The 19,903-nt window shown below is 45.0% G+C and overlaps 1 protein-coding gene across 1 annotated transcript; it reads right to left on the reverse strand.

Moving 5' to 3' along the window:
* Positions 1-1,351: 1,351 nt before the first annotated feature.
* Positions 1,352-11,342, reverse strand: Awat2 (acyl-CoA wax alcohol acyltransferase 2). The gene is made up of 7 exons (XM_036173995.1): positions 11,258-11,342; positions 4,312-4,422; positions 3,884-3,954; positions 3,477-3,681; positions 3,067-3,241; positions 1,728-1,927; positions 1,352-1,506 (listed from the first exon to the last, which is right to left on the reverse strand). Exons 1-7 carry the CDS (start codon positions 11,340-11,342, stop codon positions 1,352-1,354), a joined length of 1,002 nt encoding a protein of 333 aa, XP_036029888.1.
* Positions 11,343-19,903: the final 8,561 nt, after the last annotated feature.

Below are 19,903 nucleotides of genomic sequence, written 5' to 3' on the forward strand. Positions count from 1 at the left end.
TGGGAATGTGGCATCTACACCATTTCAAGCCTTGCCCAAAACAGCTTAGAGAGATCTGACCTTCAGTTCCTCATTAATATACAAATTGGCTCATTTTGCAGACAAAAACCAGCGCTCAAGGATGTTAAGTAGCTCCCCAAAGACTGCTCAACTAGTGTCTCAGCCTGGCTTCTTCCCTGGGATACTTTCCACTATGCCATGCTGCCTCAGCTGCCTGGCCCCATGCTGTTTGCTGGAGAAACCCTTGGAAACTGTTTTAAGGAAGGAGATCACAAGAACAGATAGCCAGTACTAGGTCTCTCAGAATAGTTAATGGGACTTTTCACAGCCCCAGCAGCCTTTGTCCTGTTGTAAAGGCCTGTGCACCAAATTGTGTAATATGTGATAACAACAGCCACTGGGCTGAGAGTGGGAGAGACTTGCCACTCAGAAACTCAGAAAGCAAGTTCTTCATGGCTACTGGGAGCCAGGCACTCCATTTGATAATCAAATAACCAGCAGAGTTAATAGGGCTGGGGTAGTGTAGGCTAGTTTCTTGCGTGGACATGGGAAAATTAGATCTAAACCATTGACCATTACTGTATAGTTTTATAGGGTGGAAAGTAGGTATGGACCAGAGTCACCAAGGAATATCAAATTACTTAAACTTTCAAAATACCACCCTGCACTTTCTTTTAGAAATTGAGATACCATGATCCTTAGGACATTGTTTGCTTAGGGACAGGAAATGGGTTAGATGGCTGGAAGAGAATAATTCTGTGTAGGTTTTTTGTTGTTGTTTTGCTTTGTTTTGTTGTTTTGTTGGGGTTTTTTTTGTCCTGTTTACCGAGTTTAGTAACATGCAGTAGCATTTAAACTTGCCAGCAGCCTTTGAGGTAAGCAGGAGAAGGATTATTAGTCCCATTTTACAGTTGAAGAAACAGGATGATGATAAGAGGTGATGGATTGCCCCTAAAAATCACAGGTCTTGAATGTGCTGCTGTCTGAACCCAATGTCCCCTGGCTCTCCAGGTACCCAATTCTGTAAGGAAAATCTTCAAGTCAGGAGAATAACAGACATAAAAAGTCCTAGAGCCCTCCAAACAGACTAGCTAGAGCACACAGTACCAGAGATGGGCTGTTTATTCTATCGCAGGTTTCAATGAACCTCTGCCTAGGGTCTTCTCTGGCTCAGGGGAAAGGGAAAACCTAGGAGAAAGAGATGGAAGTGGAAACAGTGATCACAGAAACCAACCAAATGGACACACCCCCACCTCCCTCCAGGGAGGACTGCTCCAGTCAGAAGTGAAGCCCCACAGGTGACATTGCCTGTCGTCAACAGTTCCACATCATCCAGCCAGGGGAATGTGTTTCAAAGTATCACCAGCTCCTGGGTCTCTGGGATGCCAAACTTGGTCTTATATTGATCAAACAATTTGCGTAGGGCACCAATATAGAGTGTGTGGTATTTGGTCACAGTCTCCTGGCTCGGATTCTCAATCTTGGGCAGTGGTAGAGGTTCCCCGACTGCCAAAAGGAATAGAAAAGGGAAAGAGGAAAGCATTAGAACAGCTCACACCACAGGGCAGCCTCCATCCTGGAGCTCAGCTTCTCTCCACCCTGACCCTCTGCCCACTGCTCACGCTAGCCAGCCTCCTTGCCTCCAACCACAGTCAGGGTTCTAAGGCTAGCCACAGAAGTGAATCCTAGACCTTAATCCAAGGCTTCCAATAGAAGGGCCCACTCACCAACAGTGGTTACTGGCTGAGAATAGGGCAGAAGGCCCCAGGAGTTCTTGGTAAAGCCACGCCCATAGAAAGCACAGGGGTAGACGTGTACCATCTTCTGGAACCACTTCTGGAAGCGATTGATATAGCCCCCGGGAGTGAAAATATACTGGTTGTAGAGGTCTGTCTCTCCAAAGACATAAGCAGGGATTAAAGACACCCTGCAGAAGGAAAGCATGTCCTTGAATACCCAGAAACATAGGGACCTTGCTGAAGAAGACATGCTGAACACCAGTATCCCCTGGGTCTGTCTACAGGCTCCCTAGAACTCAAATCCAGCCGTACCAAGGTCCCAGCTGACTATGATGGCCCATGGCCTAGGCCAGGCTGCCTTTGGGGTTGAACTAGCAGCTTCTGAAAGCCTAGTGATTCCTTGGAATGCCCAAATCTGAACCATTGTCAGATAATGCCCAAAGGCCATTTCATTTGGTTTCTTCTTTGCCCGCATGGTAAGACGTTTGGTTTTTTTCTGCTCTGAGGTGCAACCATATTCCTTTTGCAGAGAGACTGGCGTGAATGAGAGGCTAGGCTAGTGCAAGGCCTGGACAACACCCTGTCCGGCTCCAGTCTGACCCATAGCGGGTTTTCTTTCCCCTTGTCCTTTCCTTTATTTTTAACTGACAAAATTGAATATAATTTGTACATAAAAGGCCAGAGTGCTGGCTCAGTTGGTAAAGCACTTTTCGGTTCCATGCAGGCATGAGGACCTGAGTTCAATGCTCAGAACCCATACTCAAAAAAAAGAAACAAAGAGAGAGAGAGAGAGAGAGAGAGAGAGAGAGAGAGAGAGAGAGAGAGGAAGGAAGGAAGAAAGAAAGAAAGAAAAAGAAAGAAAGAAAGAAAGAAAGAAAGAAAGAAAGAAAGAAAGAAAAAGCAAAAAGTCAGGTGTGGTGGCATGCCTGTAATCCAAGTGCTCGGGAGATAAAGATGGGTGGCTCTTTAAGGCTACACTACTAGGTAAATTCCCGGCCAGTGATAGACCCTGTCTCAAAAAAAAAAAAAAAAAAAAAAGGTGGACTGAGCCTGAGGAACAATACACAAATTGATCTCTGTCCTCCACATGCAGGAACTCTTGGGCAAGCATGTGCATGCACTCACATGTACCTACACACACACACACACACACACACACACACACACACACACACACACCATGTGCATATTTTTATGATGGCTCTATTTATTAACATACTTCTTCCTTTCTCTTCTTAAATACCACAAAGCCTGGTATTCTTCCCTGCTAGGTTTTTGGACATTCCTCCCACCCCTTCCCACCCCATGTCCCTGCAGCTATCCTTACCCATGTCGAAGGGCCGTACGCACAAAGCCATACCGCTTCTTCAAGACCAGGGTGGTAGAGCCTGGCAAGCTGTGTTTGCATTCAGCCAGGCCACCAACCACCACGACAAGCATGTTGCCTGTGCCCTTGCGGGTAAGCAGAAAGTCCATGGAGGATTGGCTCACAGAGCACGCCCCTGGTAGGCAGAAAAAGCGAAAAGGTGCTTGGTTACTTCTCAACCTCCATAAACTACTCCTCCCCACTTTCCTCCTTAAGGAGCAGGAAAGCAAGGAGCATCCTCTCCAGCCTTTGATTCTGGGGAGCTGTTTAGCACCTGAAAAGATCCCAGATTTGATGTTGCTCTTACACATCCCCTGGTTCTCCTTAGAGTAGCCCTCTCTATGTGGCTGTATGCCCTAGGAGCCACTCACCTGTAGACATTACATAGTCTCTGAGGAAAGGCACCCAGAAAAAGGCTCCCAGCGTGAGCATATAAGGAGTGATACCAGGAAAGATCTTGGTGAAGCCTGATGTTTCAGTGGCAAAGTGGCCAAAGCATGAATGGGACATGAGCCCATGAGGATGGCAGGCAAGGATGTAGTTGTGGCTGGGGGAAATATCATGTGTCTTCAAAATCTGTAGAGGAAAGTGGAGACAGAGGCGATAAAGACCGGCAAAGAAACTCCTCTTTTGGCCAGAGAACTGGAAGAAAAAGGATTGTGGGTTAAAGCCATGCAGGGCGAGCAATGTGCATCTCTAGGGGGTCATCGCTTTCCCAGGCCCCCATGTGGTTGTACCCTGTACCCCAATCCTGACCCAGATGCTGGCCCAGGCTCACCTTGATTGGGAAGTAATCGCAGTAGTGTTTCCACAGACACCACCTCCTCACACAGGTGAAACGGCGGCCGCCTGAAAGCACAGACAAGCTCTGTCCACCCTCGCTCTCCTTTTCTGGGCCCCTTGGGGGTTACCACGGGGTCCTGTCACCTTTTCCTGCCCTCGTACATGGTAACCGGAATGGGCCTATCAAGAACAACTTAGAATGGGCCCAGCCTCTGCTTCACTACCCACACCCACCCCTCCCTTCTTCTTACCAACTCCACTTCCAAAATGGGTCTTCCCAAGACCTTAAAAGGACCCCTTCCCTCAACTTTCCTAGCCCAGGGAGGGATAGGCTGACAGGCTGCCTGGGAATTGCTCAGAGCCTCCCAGGATTAGGAGAGTAGCAGGAGAAATATATGACAACGCATCACAACAGGCCCTTACCTCGCTCAGGGGTCTTCCAGTCAAAAGCCAGCCAGATGAGCATCAACACAGTGGCAAGCCAATACGATGTGAACACCACCAAGTAGAGGTTGACAAGGATCACAGTGGTTACTAGAGAGAAGCCAGCCCCAAGTCAATGAATTGGGAACAGTCCCTCATATCTATACTACCCCTGCTGATTTCTGTCCACCCCAAAGTCACACACACTCTGTACAAGGCCCACTCAACAGTCACCCCTCACACTTACAGGTGGCCCACATGTCCATGTACCCCTTGACCTTCTGAACCTGATTTAGGTCTAGAAGACAAATGTGCTCCTCATAACTGTGCTTCAAACAACAAGGCCTCCCACCCCCAGAACCTGCCCCAGCACTGTGCTGGGCTCTATACATAGTAATGGTAAGGACAGGGAGTCACTGATGGCCACTGGATATTTGAACTCTTAGAACAGTTTTTGCTGACTTGTATTTTCTTCTCAACATCTTCCCTGTGAAGCAGTGGTTCTCAACCTGTGCGTAGTGCCCCCCCCCTTGAGGGTCAAATAACAGATGTCCCACATATCAGTTATTTACCTTACAATTCATAACAGTAGCAAAATGACAGTTATGAAGTAGCAACGAAAGTAGTTTTATGGTTGGGGGTCACCACAACATGAGGAGCTGTAGTAAAGGGTCTCAGCATTAGGAAGGTTGAGGACCACTGCTGTAAGGCATTAGTGGAGGCGATGCTGGAGAAAGCTCACACCTATCTTCACACAAAAGAAGGAAGAAAGGAAAAAAAAAGCTGGACTAGAATAAGATAAAGGACTGTGCTCAGTTGAAGCAAGATGGGAAAGAATGACTAATGAGTCACGGGGTGCCACATTCACTTGGAATTCCTGCTGGAAATGTGAGCAGCCAGGAGTAAAATTCTGTGGGAAATGGGTCAAACCAGAGGTTAGAAAAGACAAGAGACATAATAAAGAAAACCACACTTCTAATTGAACATAATAGATTGAACACATTTTGTCTTCACTTCTTATTGGAGTTCATGAAAATGATTTAAATATTTTAGGAATACAGGTCCACAAAGAGAAGAAGAATCAGAAATGTGCCACAAGTAGATAGGAGGTAGCAGTAAAACATTTGTTCCTAAAGTGGATGAAGGGAGAAATAACAGGCAGCTGCAGGTGGATCTCTAAACACCTGCAGTGGAGACGCCTCCAGGAAAGTCAGGAAAGACTCCGGATCCGGAGCATCAGGCGTCACAAGAGGCCAGGATGGAGCACAGGCTCAAACAGCAGAACCCTGTGTGAGTTCCTGACAAGAAATTCGTTAGAACCCTGTCTTTTCTCCTCTATGCAAATGGTTAATGGAAGGATTAGTCTCTGAAAAACTGAACCAAAAAGGTTCTGGATTCACAGAGCCCGCATGGGTCTGCACTACGTCCACTGCATATATGTTATGGTTGTGTAGCTTGGTGTTCTTGTGGGACTCCTAACAGTGGGAGTGGGAGCTGTCTCTGACTCCTTTGCCTGCTTTTGGGACCCTTTTCTTCCTACTGGGTTGCCTCATCCTGCCTTGATATGATGGTACATGCCTAATCTTATTGTAACTTGTTTATGCCATGCTCAGTTGATATCCCTGGGAGGCCTGCCCTTTTCTGAAGGGAATTGGAGAAGTAGATCTGAAGGAAAGGGGAGGTTGGGGGAGGGACTGGGAAGAGTGGAGGGAGGGGAAACTGTGGTCAGGATGTATTGTATGAGAAAAGAATAAAAAATTATTCTGGACTCAGATACAGGTGGTCTTCCACTTGTAACAATTTAACTTTCAATGCTTTGTACTTTGTGGTGGTAGAAAAGCAACAGGAATCCAGCAGAAACTGAATTTTGCTCTTTTTCTGGCGTAGCAATATGTGGTGCCGTTCTCTTGTATGGTGAACAACAGCAACAAGCCAGAGCTTCCAGTCAGCCACACTACCATAGGATCCACAACCAACATGGCCAGTGTGCTGTGATACTAAGCTATGGTGTTGGACACCCAAGTGTATCAAATGTATTCTGGTTGGTTGGTTGGTTGGTTGGTTGGTTGGTTGGTTGGTTGGTTGGTTTGAGACAGTCTCACAATATAGTATGACAGCCCAGGCTGGCCTCAACTTACAGCAATCTCCTGCTTCAGTCTCTGAAGTGTTAGGATTATAGTTATAAGATGCCCTGCCTGGCTAATGTATTCATGATTCATAGTATTTACAACTTACTATAATTTGGAGAACTTCTGTACTTACATGAGCTCCAGCTGAAGTATTCTATATGCAGCAAAATAATTGCTCAAATGAGAGGACAATTTCAGACACACACAGTCTCAAGTAATACTACTGGATGACATGCTACACCAAAATGAGGGAGAAGGACCAACGAAAGAGGAAACTGAGTATGAGCAGGGCTGGAAATAAATAAGCAAGTCTCCTAGGCTACAAATTTAAAGAGACACCCACTCTTAGTCACATTCATGTTCAGCCTAACATTTGAATATCCCAAGAGTGAGTATCTTAAAGTTTGCCTACGTTGCCTTAAACACTCTGGTAATAACAGCTGTGCATAAGGCCAGACTGGAAGAGGCAGATGCTAGGTTCCAGCAATGCTGTCCTCAAGGAAAGAAAACATGAGAAATATTAAAGATTCCCTATGTGTTTGCACATATTGAAAGATTACCGTGTGTATGAAATGTTTGTGGGTAAATTAGTAATAACTAAAAGATATCTAGTAAATGAAAATTTGAGGGGGCTGAAAGGTGGCTCAGCAATTAAAAGTACTTTTTGCTCTTGCAGAGGACCTAGACTTGATTTTATGGCTCAAAACCATCTGTAACCCCAGTTCCAGAGGATCCAACAGGCAAGCACATACTGTACATACATGCATGCAGGCACAACATTCATACTATACAGTAAAAATAAACAAATCTTTAAAAGTGTTCATTAAGAATGTAAATAAGTCTATTATTAGTTCCAAGAAAAAAAACAAGCCACACAAGAAAATGCAGTATTGGTACACTTATTTCCTAATTGTAGTCAGACATTTAACCAAAACTGTCCTATAAGAATTTTGGAAGGAGCCTGGTGCTGGGGAGGAAGAGGCAGGCACATTTCTGAGTTCTAGGCCAACCTCGTCTACATAGTGAGTTCCTGGATAGCCAGGGCTATGTAGAGCCCCTGTCTGGAAGAAGTCGAAAGAGCAGGCAGAGGAGGAGAAGGTGAGGTAACAACAACATTGGAAGGAAGAGGTAAATATATTCAAGCAATATAATATAGAGCTCACTTCTCATTTCTTGTGTTGGAAAGTCAACAGAGAATGCCCAAAATTGTTACATCATGCGATAACAGTGCTCAGAAACTCCAAATCGTAAAATTCTGAAGTATTTTTAAGAAACATACTTCAAAATGCCACTGGGGTACAGAGCTATGGGTGGTGCCGAGGCTGGCATTGTAGCCTCTGGACATGAGACCCATAAAACTTCTTGGATAACTAAAGAGAGGTGTGTGTCTAGTCCAAAGAGCATTTAATTTCTCTTAGGGTTTGTTCAAACCCAAGCACAGCTAAAGACATCTTGGCTGGGGAACACCCTAGGATGGAATAAATTCTGGATCTCCACACTCATTGCTGAACCTTAGCTCCTCATCTGCAAACCATTGCTGTCTTCCCTCTCCTCCTCAGAGTTCTTACGGAAGTCTTCTCTCAAGGTCTTCGGGGTCCAAATGGATATTGGGCCCCACCAAGGGAAAGGAACTGAGAGGGCTGAGAAGGGACACACACACACACACACACACACACACACACACACACACACACACACACACCGGTCCCATTGGTGAAGAAGGGCTAGCTTTGGTGTCACCAGAACCAAGAGCTCTTGCCACACTACCTGTCATTCCAGTACAGAACCAAATTTGAAGTACAGGTCCTCAGGGACAGCTTTTGCCATGTGCTCACCCCTGTTTCACCCATTCTTGACCCGTTTCTGTACCACCTGCCCTTCTGCCAGCCCATGCTGGCACCTGCGGTCTTGATCTTGCTTTCTCTTTTTCTCATTGGTGGTTTTTTTTTTTTTTTTAATCTTCGTGTCATACTAATTCTTCTCCAGTTCCTTGACTGTCTCACAGCCTTTCTTCTGTCCAACCCCATCACTACTGGCCTGTTTCAAACTACCACCCCCTCTCAACAGCCTGCTCAAACTGCTATCACCATATCCCTTCCTGTCTCCTTGTGATCAGTTTACTCCAAAGAGCTGAAATAGACTTTCAAAACCACAAACCTAATGTCATCATTCTGTGCCAAAGCCTGTCCTGGCTCCACATGACCTTGCAGAAAAAAGCCAAACTCCTTTAAACAGTTTGCAGTGTTCTCTACTAGCCTCTCCCATCTGTTCCTCCAAGTCCCTCCTCCCTCTGTCCTTCCTTTGCTCGGTAAAAGTGTAGGAAGTAGCAATTCTGAGCTCACTCCCATCTCAACCCACCACTGTCAGCCCTTTGACTACTCCAAATTCTCACTCATCCTGCTCTTGCCGTGTGGCGCCTCTTTACTGTCCCCAAGGTTCATCCCTTTCTTAACTTGCCCTACAGGAATCAACTCAAGCTGGGTGTGGTGGCACACAACTTTAATCCCAGCACTTGCGAGGCAGAAGCAGGTGTAAGTTTGAGGTCAGCCTGGTCTACAGAGTGAATTCTAGGCAAGCCAGGGCTACCTAGTGGGACCCTGTTTCACAAAAACAAAAACAAAAAACAACTATTTGCTGATGAAAGTACAAAAAGATACTCAACCTCACTTGTAATTAAGGAAGTTCAAAATAAGACTGTGACTTATTTATCACTTCAATCCACAGTAGCTAGAACTGCATATAGGTTCTCCTTCACTTCCTTTCCTATGCTGTGGTAATCCCTAAAGCTACATTTTCCAGTTACAATCAGTGGTCCTGTACCAACCTCAACAATAGAGTCCACGGTGAGCTGAGACTCCTACCACCTGTTTGGCAAACAGTCAAGCCACTAGGTTCTGCCTAGAGTATCCAGATGAATATACCCTAAATACACCCATTTTACAAAGAAAGAGGATAAGTAACTTGCTAAAAAGTTGTACAGATAATTAACAGTAGAACTAGAATCTGAACAGTTGGTTTGACTTCAGGAACTGTTTTCAACACCTATGTTATATGTATATCACATAGCTATATGCATGTGTGTGTGTGTGTATGTGTGCATGTACGTATGCATTATATACACATTCATAAGCTCTATCATCTGTGGCTACAAACACACACAATTAACACAGCTATGTCTGGGGCATGAGATTGGTGAATGGATTGAGGACAGGGAGAAGGCTTCCTGAAGATGCAAGCTTCCTAGCCCTTCAATGAATAGTCAGTCATTCTTCCCTACTTCAAACTCAGCTCTTTGACCTTGGGCAATTTGCTGTCTTGTGGGAACACAGTTGCAATGATGGAAAGGTGGAAAGATAGTAACAAGCCAAGACTGGCCGTAGAACTTGAAAGACAACACACTTCCTTTTCTGAACTTGAAAGACAACACACTTCCTTTCCTATGCTATGGTAACCCCTGAAGCTACGTTTTCTAATATACAATTGGCAGTGCCTGTACCAACCTGAACAAAAGTCCACAGTGAGCTGAGATTCCTACCAACAGGTTTGATGCACTTAGTGTGAACAAGAACATAGTCTCACTAGTCTGCCAGTCTAGTGTGCACACCAAGCTCCACACCCAGCCTCCCAATCAGCAGTAAGCAGATGCAAAAGCCAAAGAAATTCTCAGACAAAATGTTAACCTTTGTGAGCTCCCAGCTCCTCCACTGCCTAGCTTGTAGTCTTGAACAAATTACTTTTGCTACATGAAATTTACCTCTTTATGTACACAATGCAGATTATTAGTCTCATACGGTGACTAGACTACTGTTTAGCATTTAAAAAGAGGCCAGTGTATGTTAGCTAACACTATGTGAGTATTATTTAGCATTACATGTGTAGCTATCAGTATGACTTTTTAACATGATAATAGCTTATATTTCATAAGGCTAGTATAAAATGAAACAATACATGTGAAAATACGTGGGCCAAAATAATATTTAAGAATTCCTTTATCTGGTTGCTTTCAGTTCTGATTGCTCTCATCCGTCATTTAGTATTAGATGGCTCTTGTACCTACCCTTGACCCCTCTACTCTGTGTCTCTAGTCTGATGATTGGTTGAGGTAAGAAATGCCCACTATCCTATTCACTGGCACGCCAATGTACCGGGGTCATGTTCCTGGAGCCTGCCTATAGTCTTCATTCCCAGAGCTATGATAAGGTTACTTAATTCATGCCTTTGACTCCTGTCAGTATTCATATGAAGAATTTTTTATCAGGCCCCTCCAGCAGTGATGGTTCCATATGTAGAACACTGTGACCAACATGTAATTTTCTTGAAGGGCCAAGGGTATAGATGTTGAAAAATGGTGGAAACATGGCTGAATTCCTCTCAGCAACAGGTTTCTAAAGACTCCCTCTGCCATAAAGCCACCTCTTTCATCACAGTTTGCTTGATTTCCTGTGGTTACAGCTACAGCCTTCTCTTTGGCTGACTTCAGTGAACTTGTTTGCCATGATTCCATAACATAGCCTCTACACCTCAGTGTAGACCTGGCGGCGTTCACTAGGCAAAGCCAAAGCAAGGCACACACACACACACACACACACAAACACACACACACATACACAGCCCTGCAGACACATGCATGTCAGTACCCATGTCCATGTGGTCACAAATACACAGCCCAGGGGGTGAGGCCACAGGCCAGGGTAAATAGCATTCTACTTTGCCTAGAACAACACAAATTTTGTACATCGAGCATCCTGCTACCCTAAAACCTTCAATATAAGGCAAACCCATGTAGTTAGATGCCCCTAAGTAGCTTGAAGACTCACCTATAACAAAGACACTGAGGGCCCACTGGAAAAGAGCAAAGACCTCCAGGGCAGTCTTGATGTTCTTCTTAGTGGGCCAGAACATTATGTCCAGGATCTCAGTAGCTCCGGGTAAATGCTTTCGGTTGTCCAGCCCTGACTGCTCTAGAGCTTGCCATGTTTCCTCTCTTGGGCTTTCTTTTCCAGCTGTTGTATAGTCTCCGCCCCTTGCCCCACCTTTCCACAGGACTGCAGGGCCTCCCACCGCCTCTGCTTGTCCAATTCCTTCCAGCTGCCTACCCGCCTGCACTCTTACCCACTTGAGTTCAGCCTGGGTTAAGATTGTGACACCCCCACTGTACACCTGGATAGTGGTTGAAGCCCTGATGTGGGAAGTGAGTGGGTGGGATGGGGCTGGTGAGAGGCTGCCAAGCCCAAATCTGAAAATGGGAGAGGTGTGGGCAGGACAAAATCCTGGACTCACACTCACATGGGACAGATTCGGGCCTACATCTCTGCAGGCCCAACTGTTGATAATCTTGGTAAGAACATAGCTGGAGGGCTGATGAGGTCACAAGCCAGGCCTAGAAACACCTTTGGCCTTCAGGTGAAGACATTACATGTAGAGCTGTGAGCAGATAGTCGGAGCTGAGCAAACAAATGGTAGTGCATACTGTGTTGGGGAAGATTTGGAATGGACAAAACTTGTCAATCATGAAAAATCTGCAGTTGTTGCATCTGCTAAGGATTAACTGAGAAGTAATTTGATGGGGCTTGGGGGGCATTAATGTTCTCAATATCTTGATAAGATTTTGAGTTGCAGATGTCAAAATACAGTGAATGGGGGAGGCTGGGGAGATGGCTCAATGGTTAAGAGCACTTGTTCTTGTAGAGGACCCAGGTCCAATTCCCAACATCCACATGGCAGCCCATAACTGTCCATAACTCCAGTTCCAGGGGATCCAACCCCCTCTTCTGACTTCCTTGGGCACCAGGCTTTTAGGTGGTGCAAACACATACACACAACCAAACACTCACGCACGTAAAATAAGTAAATCTTTAAAAAATAATTTTAAAAAATAAGATGAGTCGGTCGGGTGGCAGTGGCGCACGCCTTTAATCCCAGCACTCGGGAGGCAGAGCCAGGCAGATCTCTGTGAGTTCGAGGCCAACCTGGACTACAGAGCGAGGTCCAGGACAGGCACCAAAACTACATGGAGAAACCCAGTCTCAGAAAAAAAAAAATACAATGAATAAGGCTGATGAGATAGTTTAGCAGGTAGAGATGCTCATCGCCAAGGCTCGCACCCTGAGTTCAATCCCTGGGACCTGTGTGATAGAGAAAACTGACTCCTTTAAGTTGTCTTAAAGTTGACTTCCAAACATGTGCCTTGGCATGCTCCTGCCCCACCCCAACACAATCAATCAATCAATCAATCAATCAATCAATGTGATGAAAATGGTCTTATAAATACAATACATAGATTTTCTACAATTTCTGCATTTCACCACCTGTAAATTTTACCTAAAAATGAACAAATATTGAACCTGCATTGATATTAATGTGCTTGGGGAGACGACTATGATGTTTGCTATTTATTTTCAATGTGCACAGGGGTAGACAGAGGGATGGATTGGTGGACAGGTAGGTGACAAGTAAAACAGGGGAAAATGTTATCTGCACAATCTAGGTGGCAAGTTCACACATGGCTCTCTGAACTGTCCTGTAGGTTCAACTTCTTATAATTGAATTTTGTTTCAAGTTCTTTTAAAGTCATAGCAAAAATAAATCCATTTTACAATTTGAGTTCTCAATGCATGTACCCACATCACTTACATGTGGAGATATATGTATAAAAATAGATATGCGGGGTTGGGGATTTAGCTCAGTGGTAGAGCGCTTGCCTAGCAAGCACAAGGCCCTGGGTTCGGTCCTCAGCTCCAGAAAAAAAAAAAAAAGTAGATATGCATGTAGTTGTCATCGTGTTTGTTATACATCCCTGTCAGTTGGTGACATCTCCAAGTGTGTATGCAGTGACGATGTAGAATATGAAGGTGTCTCAATCTAGCCCCACGTGTATATGAAGTATATGAAGAGTGAATGACTGGGAGGGTTTTCTCAGGCAACATAATTATTGATGGGATAGTATGTGCTGGGCACTGGTCTCTACCGCTGGGTTGCATCAGTGAAGAAACTAAACCAAAACAAATCAACGCTCTTGAGAAGTTTACATTCTGGTGAGGGAAGATAGATGACCGAAATTAATTACTTAATTAGAGTAGAAGGTGATCCAAGTTGGAGCAGAGTAGGGACGACACCAAATGCTGACTTTCCCAGACTGAGAAGGGCTTGGGTAGGAAGAGCAGCAGGCTTTATGGTTTCCAAGCGAATACTGTGGGGGGCCACACTGTAAAGAGAGCTCTTGAGCACAAGCTTGAAGGAGATGAAGAAGCAAGCCATGTAGCTAAGGATCCAGGCAGAGGGACCAGTCAGCACCCAGCCCTTGAAATAAGGTGTGCTTGGCAGGTTTCCAGGAGCAGCATGGAGCCACAAGACAAATCTGCGACAGGAACTGAGGGCGGGAGGCTGATGAGACTAGCGTTGTAAGCCAAGGTATGGACTTTGCTTTTCAAAATGGGGAATTAGTGAAGGGTCCTGAGCAGAAAGGAGAGGACTGGCTTATATTTTTGAAGGGGTGGGGAAGAAAGAGAAGATCTTTGAAGGGCTATTTCAAGACTCCTCTGGTGCACAATGGCGCCTCATGCTAAGTTAGCAGTAGTGAAGGTGGTGAGACATGGGTAGGTCTTAGAGACATGTAACATGGTATCTCTCCCAAAACAGAGGTCCTTGGGACCTTCTCCTTTATGATGCTCAGATGCCTCAAGGGGGAAGTTGTATTGCTGAGTATCTGCCATGAGCCTTTCTCTGGCTTAGAGTAGTTCCTGCATCTGGTTTTGAGTCACACAGCTTTGAAGGAAACCCATGATGGATGTTGAGTGCCGCTCACCTGCTTGGTTAGATTCTTGGTTCTGTGAAGGGTCCATGGGAAAGGGGGGCTGAAAAGGGTATCAGGGTCAGTCTCTAAAACAGCCTGGGACCCAACACAGAGAGTCTGGCTTTCATACTATTGGCACTGAGGAGGTGTAGTCATCTTCTAAACAGGGAGGGTGACTTGTCCCAAATGCCAAGTAAAGGTAATTTGGGGGCAGAGATGGGCTGTCAGAACCTAGCCACCTCTATGATTCACACATGGCTCATCCCCTTCATCTCTATCACCTACTTGCAGCACCAGGTCCACCTGTACACAGAGTAAATTGTTCATGATCTAAGTTCCCCTAAGGGCTTATGGGGACTTGGCCAGTGTAGAAAGGCCTGCTGGCCCAGATCTCCTCTTTATCTCACTTCATTGTTCATGACAGGAATATATCACACCTTATGATGATCCAGGATCTTGTCAGGGACACTTGTTTGCTTTGGGTTCTGGTTTCATTCTTGAGACAGGGTCTCATTATATAGCCCAGGCTGGCCTCAACCTCACCATCTTCATGCTTTGGCCTCCAAACTGCTAGGATTAATGACTGGTATTAGTAATAGTAGTAGTAGTAGTAGTAGTAGTAGTAGTAGTAGTAGTAGTAGTGGTAGTAGTAGTGGTAGTACTGACATTCTTGAGCAACTTTCTCAGACCATACCCATTTGGGAACAAAGCTCCATGTCCATAAACACTGAGAAAGATGGAACAGACACAGGATGGTGAGTAAAAGGCTGACGCAGGGACCTGATGTTGCAGGTTCAAGGGGAGAAGAGTCACTGTGTTATCCAAGATTCCAGCGTTGTCTTAGTGTAAAAGAGGGATTTGGAACACAGGAGGAGGAACACTCTGTAATAACACCATTGGTAAAGGGCCCATGGCAAGCAGGTCCCATGATGAGTAGTAAAGCCAGCTGCTGGTTTCGGAAATGTGTTCTGTCAACCCTGAGTTTCCAGAGACTTGTTCCAGGGGAAACTGCAGCAGAGCAGTAAAGGGAATGCTGAACAGAAGATTCTGGACTCAACACACCATCTTGAAACAAAGCACCTAAATGGATGTGGTGGTACACACCTTTCATCACGGTACTCAGAAGGCGGAGGTGGTGGATCTCTGTGAGCTCAAGGATAGTCTAGTCTACATAGAGAGTTCCAGGACAGCCAGGACTACATAGAGAGACCATATCTCACAAAACAAACAAAAGAACAGAGGGCCAGTTCTCTTTTAATCTATTTAACTTTGGAATTACATGAAAGATTGCCTTTGACAGAGTGGCTAGAACTGAGTATTCTGTGATATCCTTTGGGGATCCAATGGAACAAAAATTTGTACTTCTCCAATAAGAAGGGGCTGTTTCAGTGGTGGGCTGTGGGTCAAGTAAAATGGAGACTCAGGACACTCCCAGGAACCAATGTCAAAGGCAGCAAATAGAGCCTTGCTGAAAGGAAGAACTGCTCATTGGAGAGAAAGAGTACATGGCGCCTTCCCTGCAACAAGCCACCCCTGACAGAGAGGCCTCATTCACGTCAAATATGGCCCTGAGCAAGTGTATTGTTCCCAACATTTCATGTACTTGTTGGCCTGACCCTGCTTCCTAACCTCCCATTCTGCTGTGGGAACTCTCTGGGTGGTCCAGATCTCACTATTCTCCTAGCTAAGCTGCTAACACAGGCCATGGAAAGATGCTCACTGATATTTGTTATAAAAAATGCCCAAGTAGATGAAGGCTCAGCCAAGGAGACACTGAACAAGCCTCTTGGTTTCCTCATTTGTAAAGAGGAGATGATAAGCAGCAACAGATGGCCAGTCAGTTTGTGAACTGTAAAATGGTGTCCACATAGGCTACTTATGTCACTATCATTAAAAAGGAGGAAGAGCTGGGCGGTGGTGGCACACACCTTTAATCCCAGCACTCAGGAGGCAGAGGCAGGTGGATCTTTGTGAGTTCGAGGCCAGCCTGGTCTACCAAGCAAGATCCAGGGGAGGCTCAAAGCTACACAGAGAAACCCTGTCTCGAAAAACCAAAAAAAAAAAAAAAGGAGGAAGAAAATAATGAAGGACATTAAGGAAGACTCAAAGATAAAGTGATCCCACCCAGGATGGCCTTTCCTCTGAGAGGCATTATGTTGCAGGTGTTGGACACTGAAGAGTGCTCACCGATAGTGTGAGTATTTAGAATATTCCAGAAGCTCTCCTTCCTATCTGTACAAAAAAGACCATGTGCTCAGCACTGGCACATCTCTCCCCCATCCTAACACCATGGAAATGGCTAAGACTTCTTAATATTCTCCAGTCCTTCCTCCAAGCTCTTGTGTCATTTCTCTACTCTATGCTCACAGATCCTTAGAGATTCTGAGAATGTTGTGTTGATTTTTCCTGGGGAGACATGAACAAATGTTTATTGGCTCTAGATAATGCACCAAAGACAGAACCAAGAAAGCATTCCACCCAAGTCCAACTTGGTGGGTTTTATTTGGCTTAGAGGAGCATGGATAAAGATTATCTATAGAAGTGTGAGTGACTCTGAAAAGGCTCTATCACCTGAAAGTTCCATCCCAGCATGGAGGATGACTTCACAAAAGCTGCAGTTAACCTACCTCTTATAATCTAGCACCTACTAAGATCACATAGAGTGGGGCTCAATGAAGGCCATGGGCAGGCCATTGCAAGTGGTAGCTGGTGCCCCTATTGGAGAATAGCTGTTTCTTTGGGCATGCATGGCCATCAGCTATTATGGAGCAGGGGTTATAGTGCTTGGCCTTATATTTACAGCAATGAAACACACAAGCAATGTGGTGATAGTTCTGTGGAAATGGTTATAGGGCTGTTTACACTCCTTAGTAGGAGGGCAGGGAGGGTCAGGAATGCTCACCTGGAACCCACCACTCTCCAACTCAAAGCTACCACTTGCAATGGCCTGCCCATGGCCTTCATTGAGCCCCTACTAGTGAAAGCGGTCTTCCTGCTTTGGCCGCAAGCCCAACCCATACCAGCTCTGCTCTAGGACCCTGAAAACAAATCAAAACTAAAACCCATCCTTTCCTTGCATGGTAATTTTCACTTCATCTAGGCATGGTTGTCAAGTAAAATACAGGAGACCAGCTAAATTTGAATTTCAGATAAAGCAGTGAATAGTGTTGTCTGAGTATATCCCATGTAATGTTCTGGATATATTTGTTCTAAAACATCACTGCCTCAGGAAAAAAAATATTGTATAGGATACACTTATATAAATAAATTGTTCACATAATATTCACATAATATTAATAGAGTTCTATACCTCCATTTGCTAAATTTGGCAACCCTATGAGTCCTGATCACATGATCAAGGCAAGTAGCACACTGAAAGTCACGTTGTGGAAGATCCCACTTAGTGGCTTAATGAAGTCTGTATATCACATGTAATACCTCAGCTGCCCCATTTCCCTAGTCCTTATTCCCTGCTCAAGCATCTCCACTGTTTCATGGGGTCAGGGTTCTTGCATGCCTGGCACCCATCACCATCCGCCCATGCTGTTCACCCTTTGTAAAGAGAGGAGGGCTTTCAGGTTCTCTGGCTCAGGAGCCACTTTTCATTCCCCTCATTAGGCAAAATAAGAATGATCAGGGATAGAGGCCTGACAAAGAAAACAAAATAATAGTTTAATGATGTAGGGAGAGGCAATAAAGGTCTAACTCATTTCAGAGAAGCCAAAGTGGGCCCCTGGTGACTTAGGGGGCTGGAGATGGCTGTCTCCTCTACTCTGGAATGTTCCATGCCGTTCTACAGTTCCTGGTTTTCATCTATCTATTAGATTATAAATAAACGCCTCAAGGTTATGGATCCATGTCTATTTTAGTCATTGCTACTTTTGTAGTACCTAGAATAGCGCCTAGCACATTGTACAGGTGACAAATGGTGGTAGAATGAATGAATGGGCAAAGCAGGTCAAATCTAGGAACACAGTCAGGAACAAGGTTGGGGGTCAGTACGGCAGAAAGAGCTGTGGCCCTATTGCCCTAGGGACAGGTGGGAGGGTGAAGAAAGAGCAAATCCTCGGGATTTACTCAAAAGCTGTCAGCGAGGGTGGCTCTCTGTTGCTCAATTATCTGTACCTCCTTCCTCACATTCCAACACCTACACTCCAGTAATAGAACCCTCATCTGCCAGCTAAGACAGGGCCTCTCCAGATGCCCAAGTGCTGGAAGACTGGGACAGGAGGGAGTATTTTCCTCACATCTCTGATCTTTAGGCAGAATAAAACCGTGTGCTGCTGTCCCTGATGAGGATGACATAGACATAATGACTTCTACATGGCAATTTCTCAATGGCTCTCTAGACACTCTTTTCAACAGCTCCCTGAAAACCTCCCTTTGAAGTGGACTGAAAGCCCAGTGCAAACACTCAGGGACCAGTATATGGCAAATGAATGAAAATGTTGACTACATGTCAAACCACTTTCTCTGGCAGTCTTTTAAGACCTCTACAGGGGTTGATAAAGTGGTGAGTGGAAGAAAGAAGATATGGGATTACAGGAGCTATGGGGTAGGGAATGGGGATGTGGCACAGGAAAAGAATTGCCACTTATTACTGACTTCCTTAGAGCCAGGACACATATGTGTTCATCATAGTCCCTTGCAAGACAGACATCCAGTCTCCAGCCACTCCCATCTCACTGACTAGCAAACCTCACTCTTAACCAACAAGGTGGCCTATACTATTTCCAGTACTTCTTATTAGAACAGAAAAGTTTTAATTCTCTGATATCTATTGCTTATTAGAAGTTCAGTTCACAGAAAGGCCTAAAGAGCAGACAGCTCATCTATTGCAGGTTATATAGGCAAAGCCTGTGCTATAGAGGATTATTAGACTATAATTTCCATATGGGCAAGTATGTTGAAAGAGGAAACTTCAGTGTAGAGCTATTGAAGGCATATTGGATATTACAATAATCATGGTTTCCTTAACACAAAAGATGGAGGGTAAAGCTCAACATTGCAAAGCTGGTGGGGTTTTTTGTTTGTTTGTTTGTTTGTTTGTTTTGTTTTTCACTTCAGGCCACAGAAACAAACCCACACAATGAAGTTTGGCATTTTCAAAGACCTCAAGGATCTGTCATCCCTTCTGCAGAATATGATGAAGTAACTTGATTGCAGCAGACAAATACAATATACGTGACCACTGGTATTGAGCTATCAAAGCCCAAAAGATTTCTCTTTCAGGATCAACATAATAATTTTCTAAAATCATGTTAGAATCATTTTAAGTCATGACATTTCTTTGAAACATTAATGGCAAAAAGGGAAGGTGTTTACCATTTCTATTTATAAGAAAGAACATTAAGTTGGGTGGGTAGGGAGGTAGGTAGAATGTAGGAAGAGTTAGAGGAGGGGAAACAGGATCAAAATATATTGCATGAATGAAAGAGATACCATGATAGAGGGAGACATCATGGGGATAGGGAGAAACTGGGTGCTAGGGAAGTTCCCCGGAATCCACAAGGAGGCCCCCAGCTTAGACTACTAGCAATAGTAGTGAGGGTGCCTGAACTGGCCTACCCCAGTAATCAGATTGGTGAATACCCTAACTGTCATCATAGAGCCTTCATCCAGTAACTGATGGAAGCAGATGCAGAGATCCACAGCCAAATACCAGGCTGAG

The sequence above is a fragment of the Onychomys torridus genome, chromosome X (assembly GCF_903995425.1).
Source record: "Onychomys torridus chromosome X, mOncTor1.1, whole genome shotgun sequence".
NCBI classification, from domain to species: Eukaryota; Metazoa; Chordata; class Mammalia; order Rodentia; family Cricetidae; genus Onychomys; species Onychomys torridus.

Excerpts from the sequence above, each read along its gene's own strand:
- Awat2 (XM_036173995.1), bottom strand. The coding sequence starts at position 11,342 with ATGTTCTGGCCCACTAAGAAGAACATCAAGACTGCCCTGGAGGTCTTT. Across the intron at positions 4,423-11,257 it reads CCTCAGTGTCTTTGTTATAG|TAACCACTGTGATCCTTGTC; the intron begins GTGAGTCTTCAA and ends GCTTCTCTCTAG. Across the intron at positions 3,242-3,476 it reads AGACTATGTAATGTCTACAG|GGGCGTGCTCTGTGAGCCAA; the intron begins GTGAGTGGCTCC and ends TCTGCCTACCAG.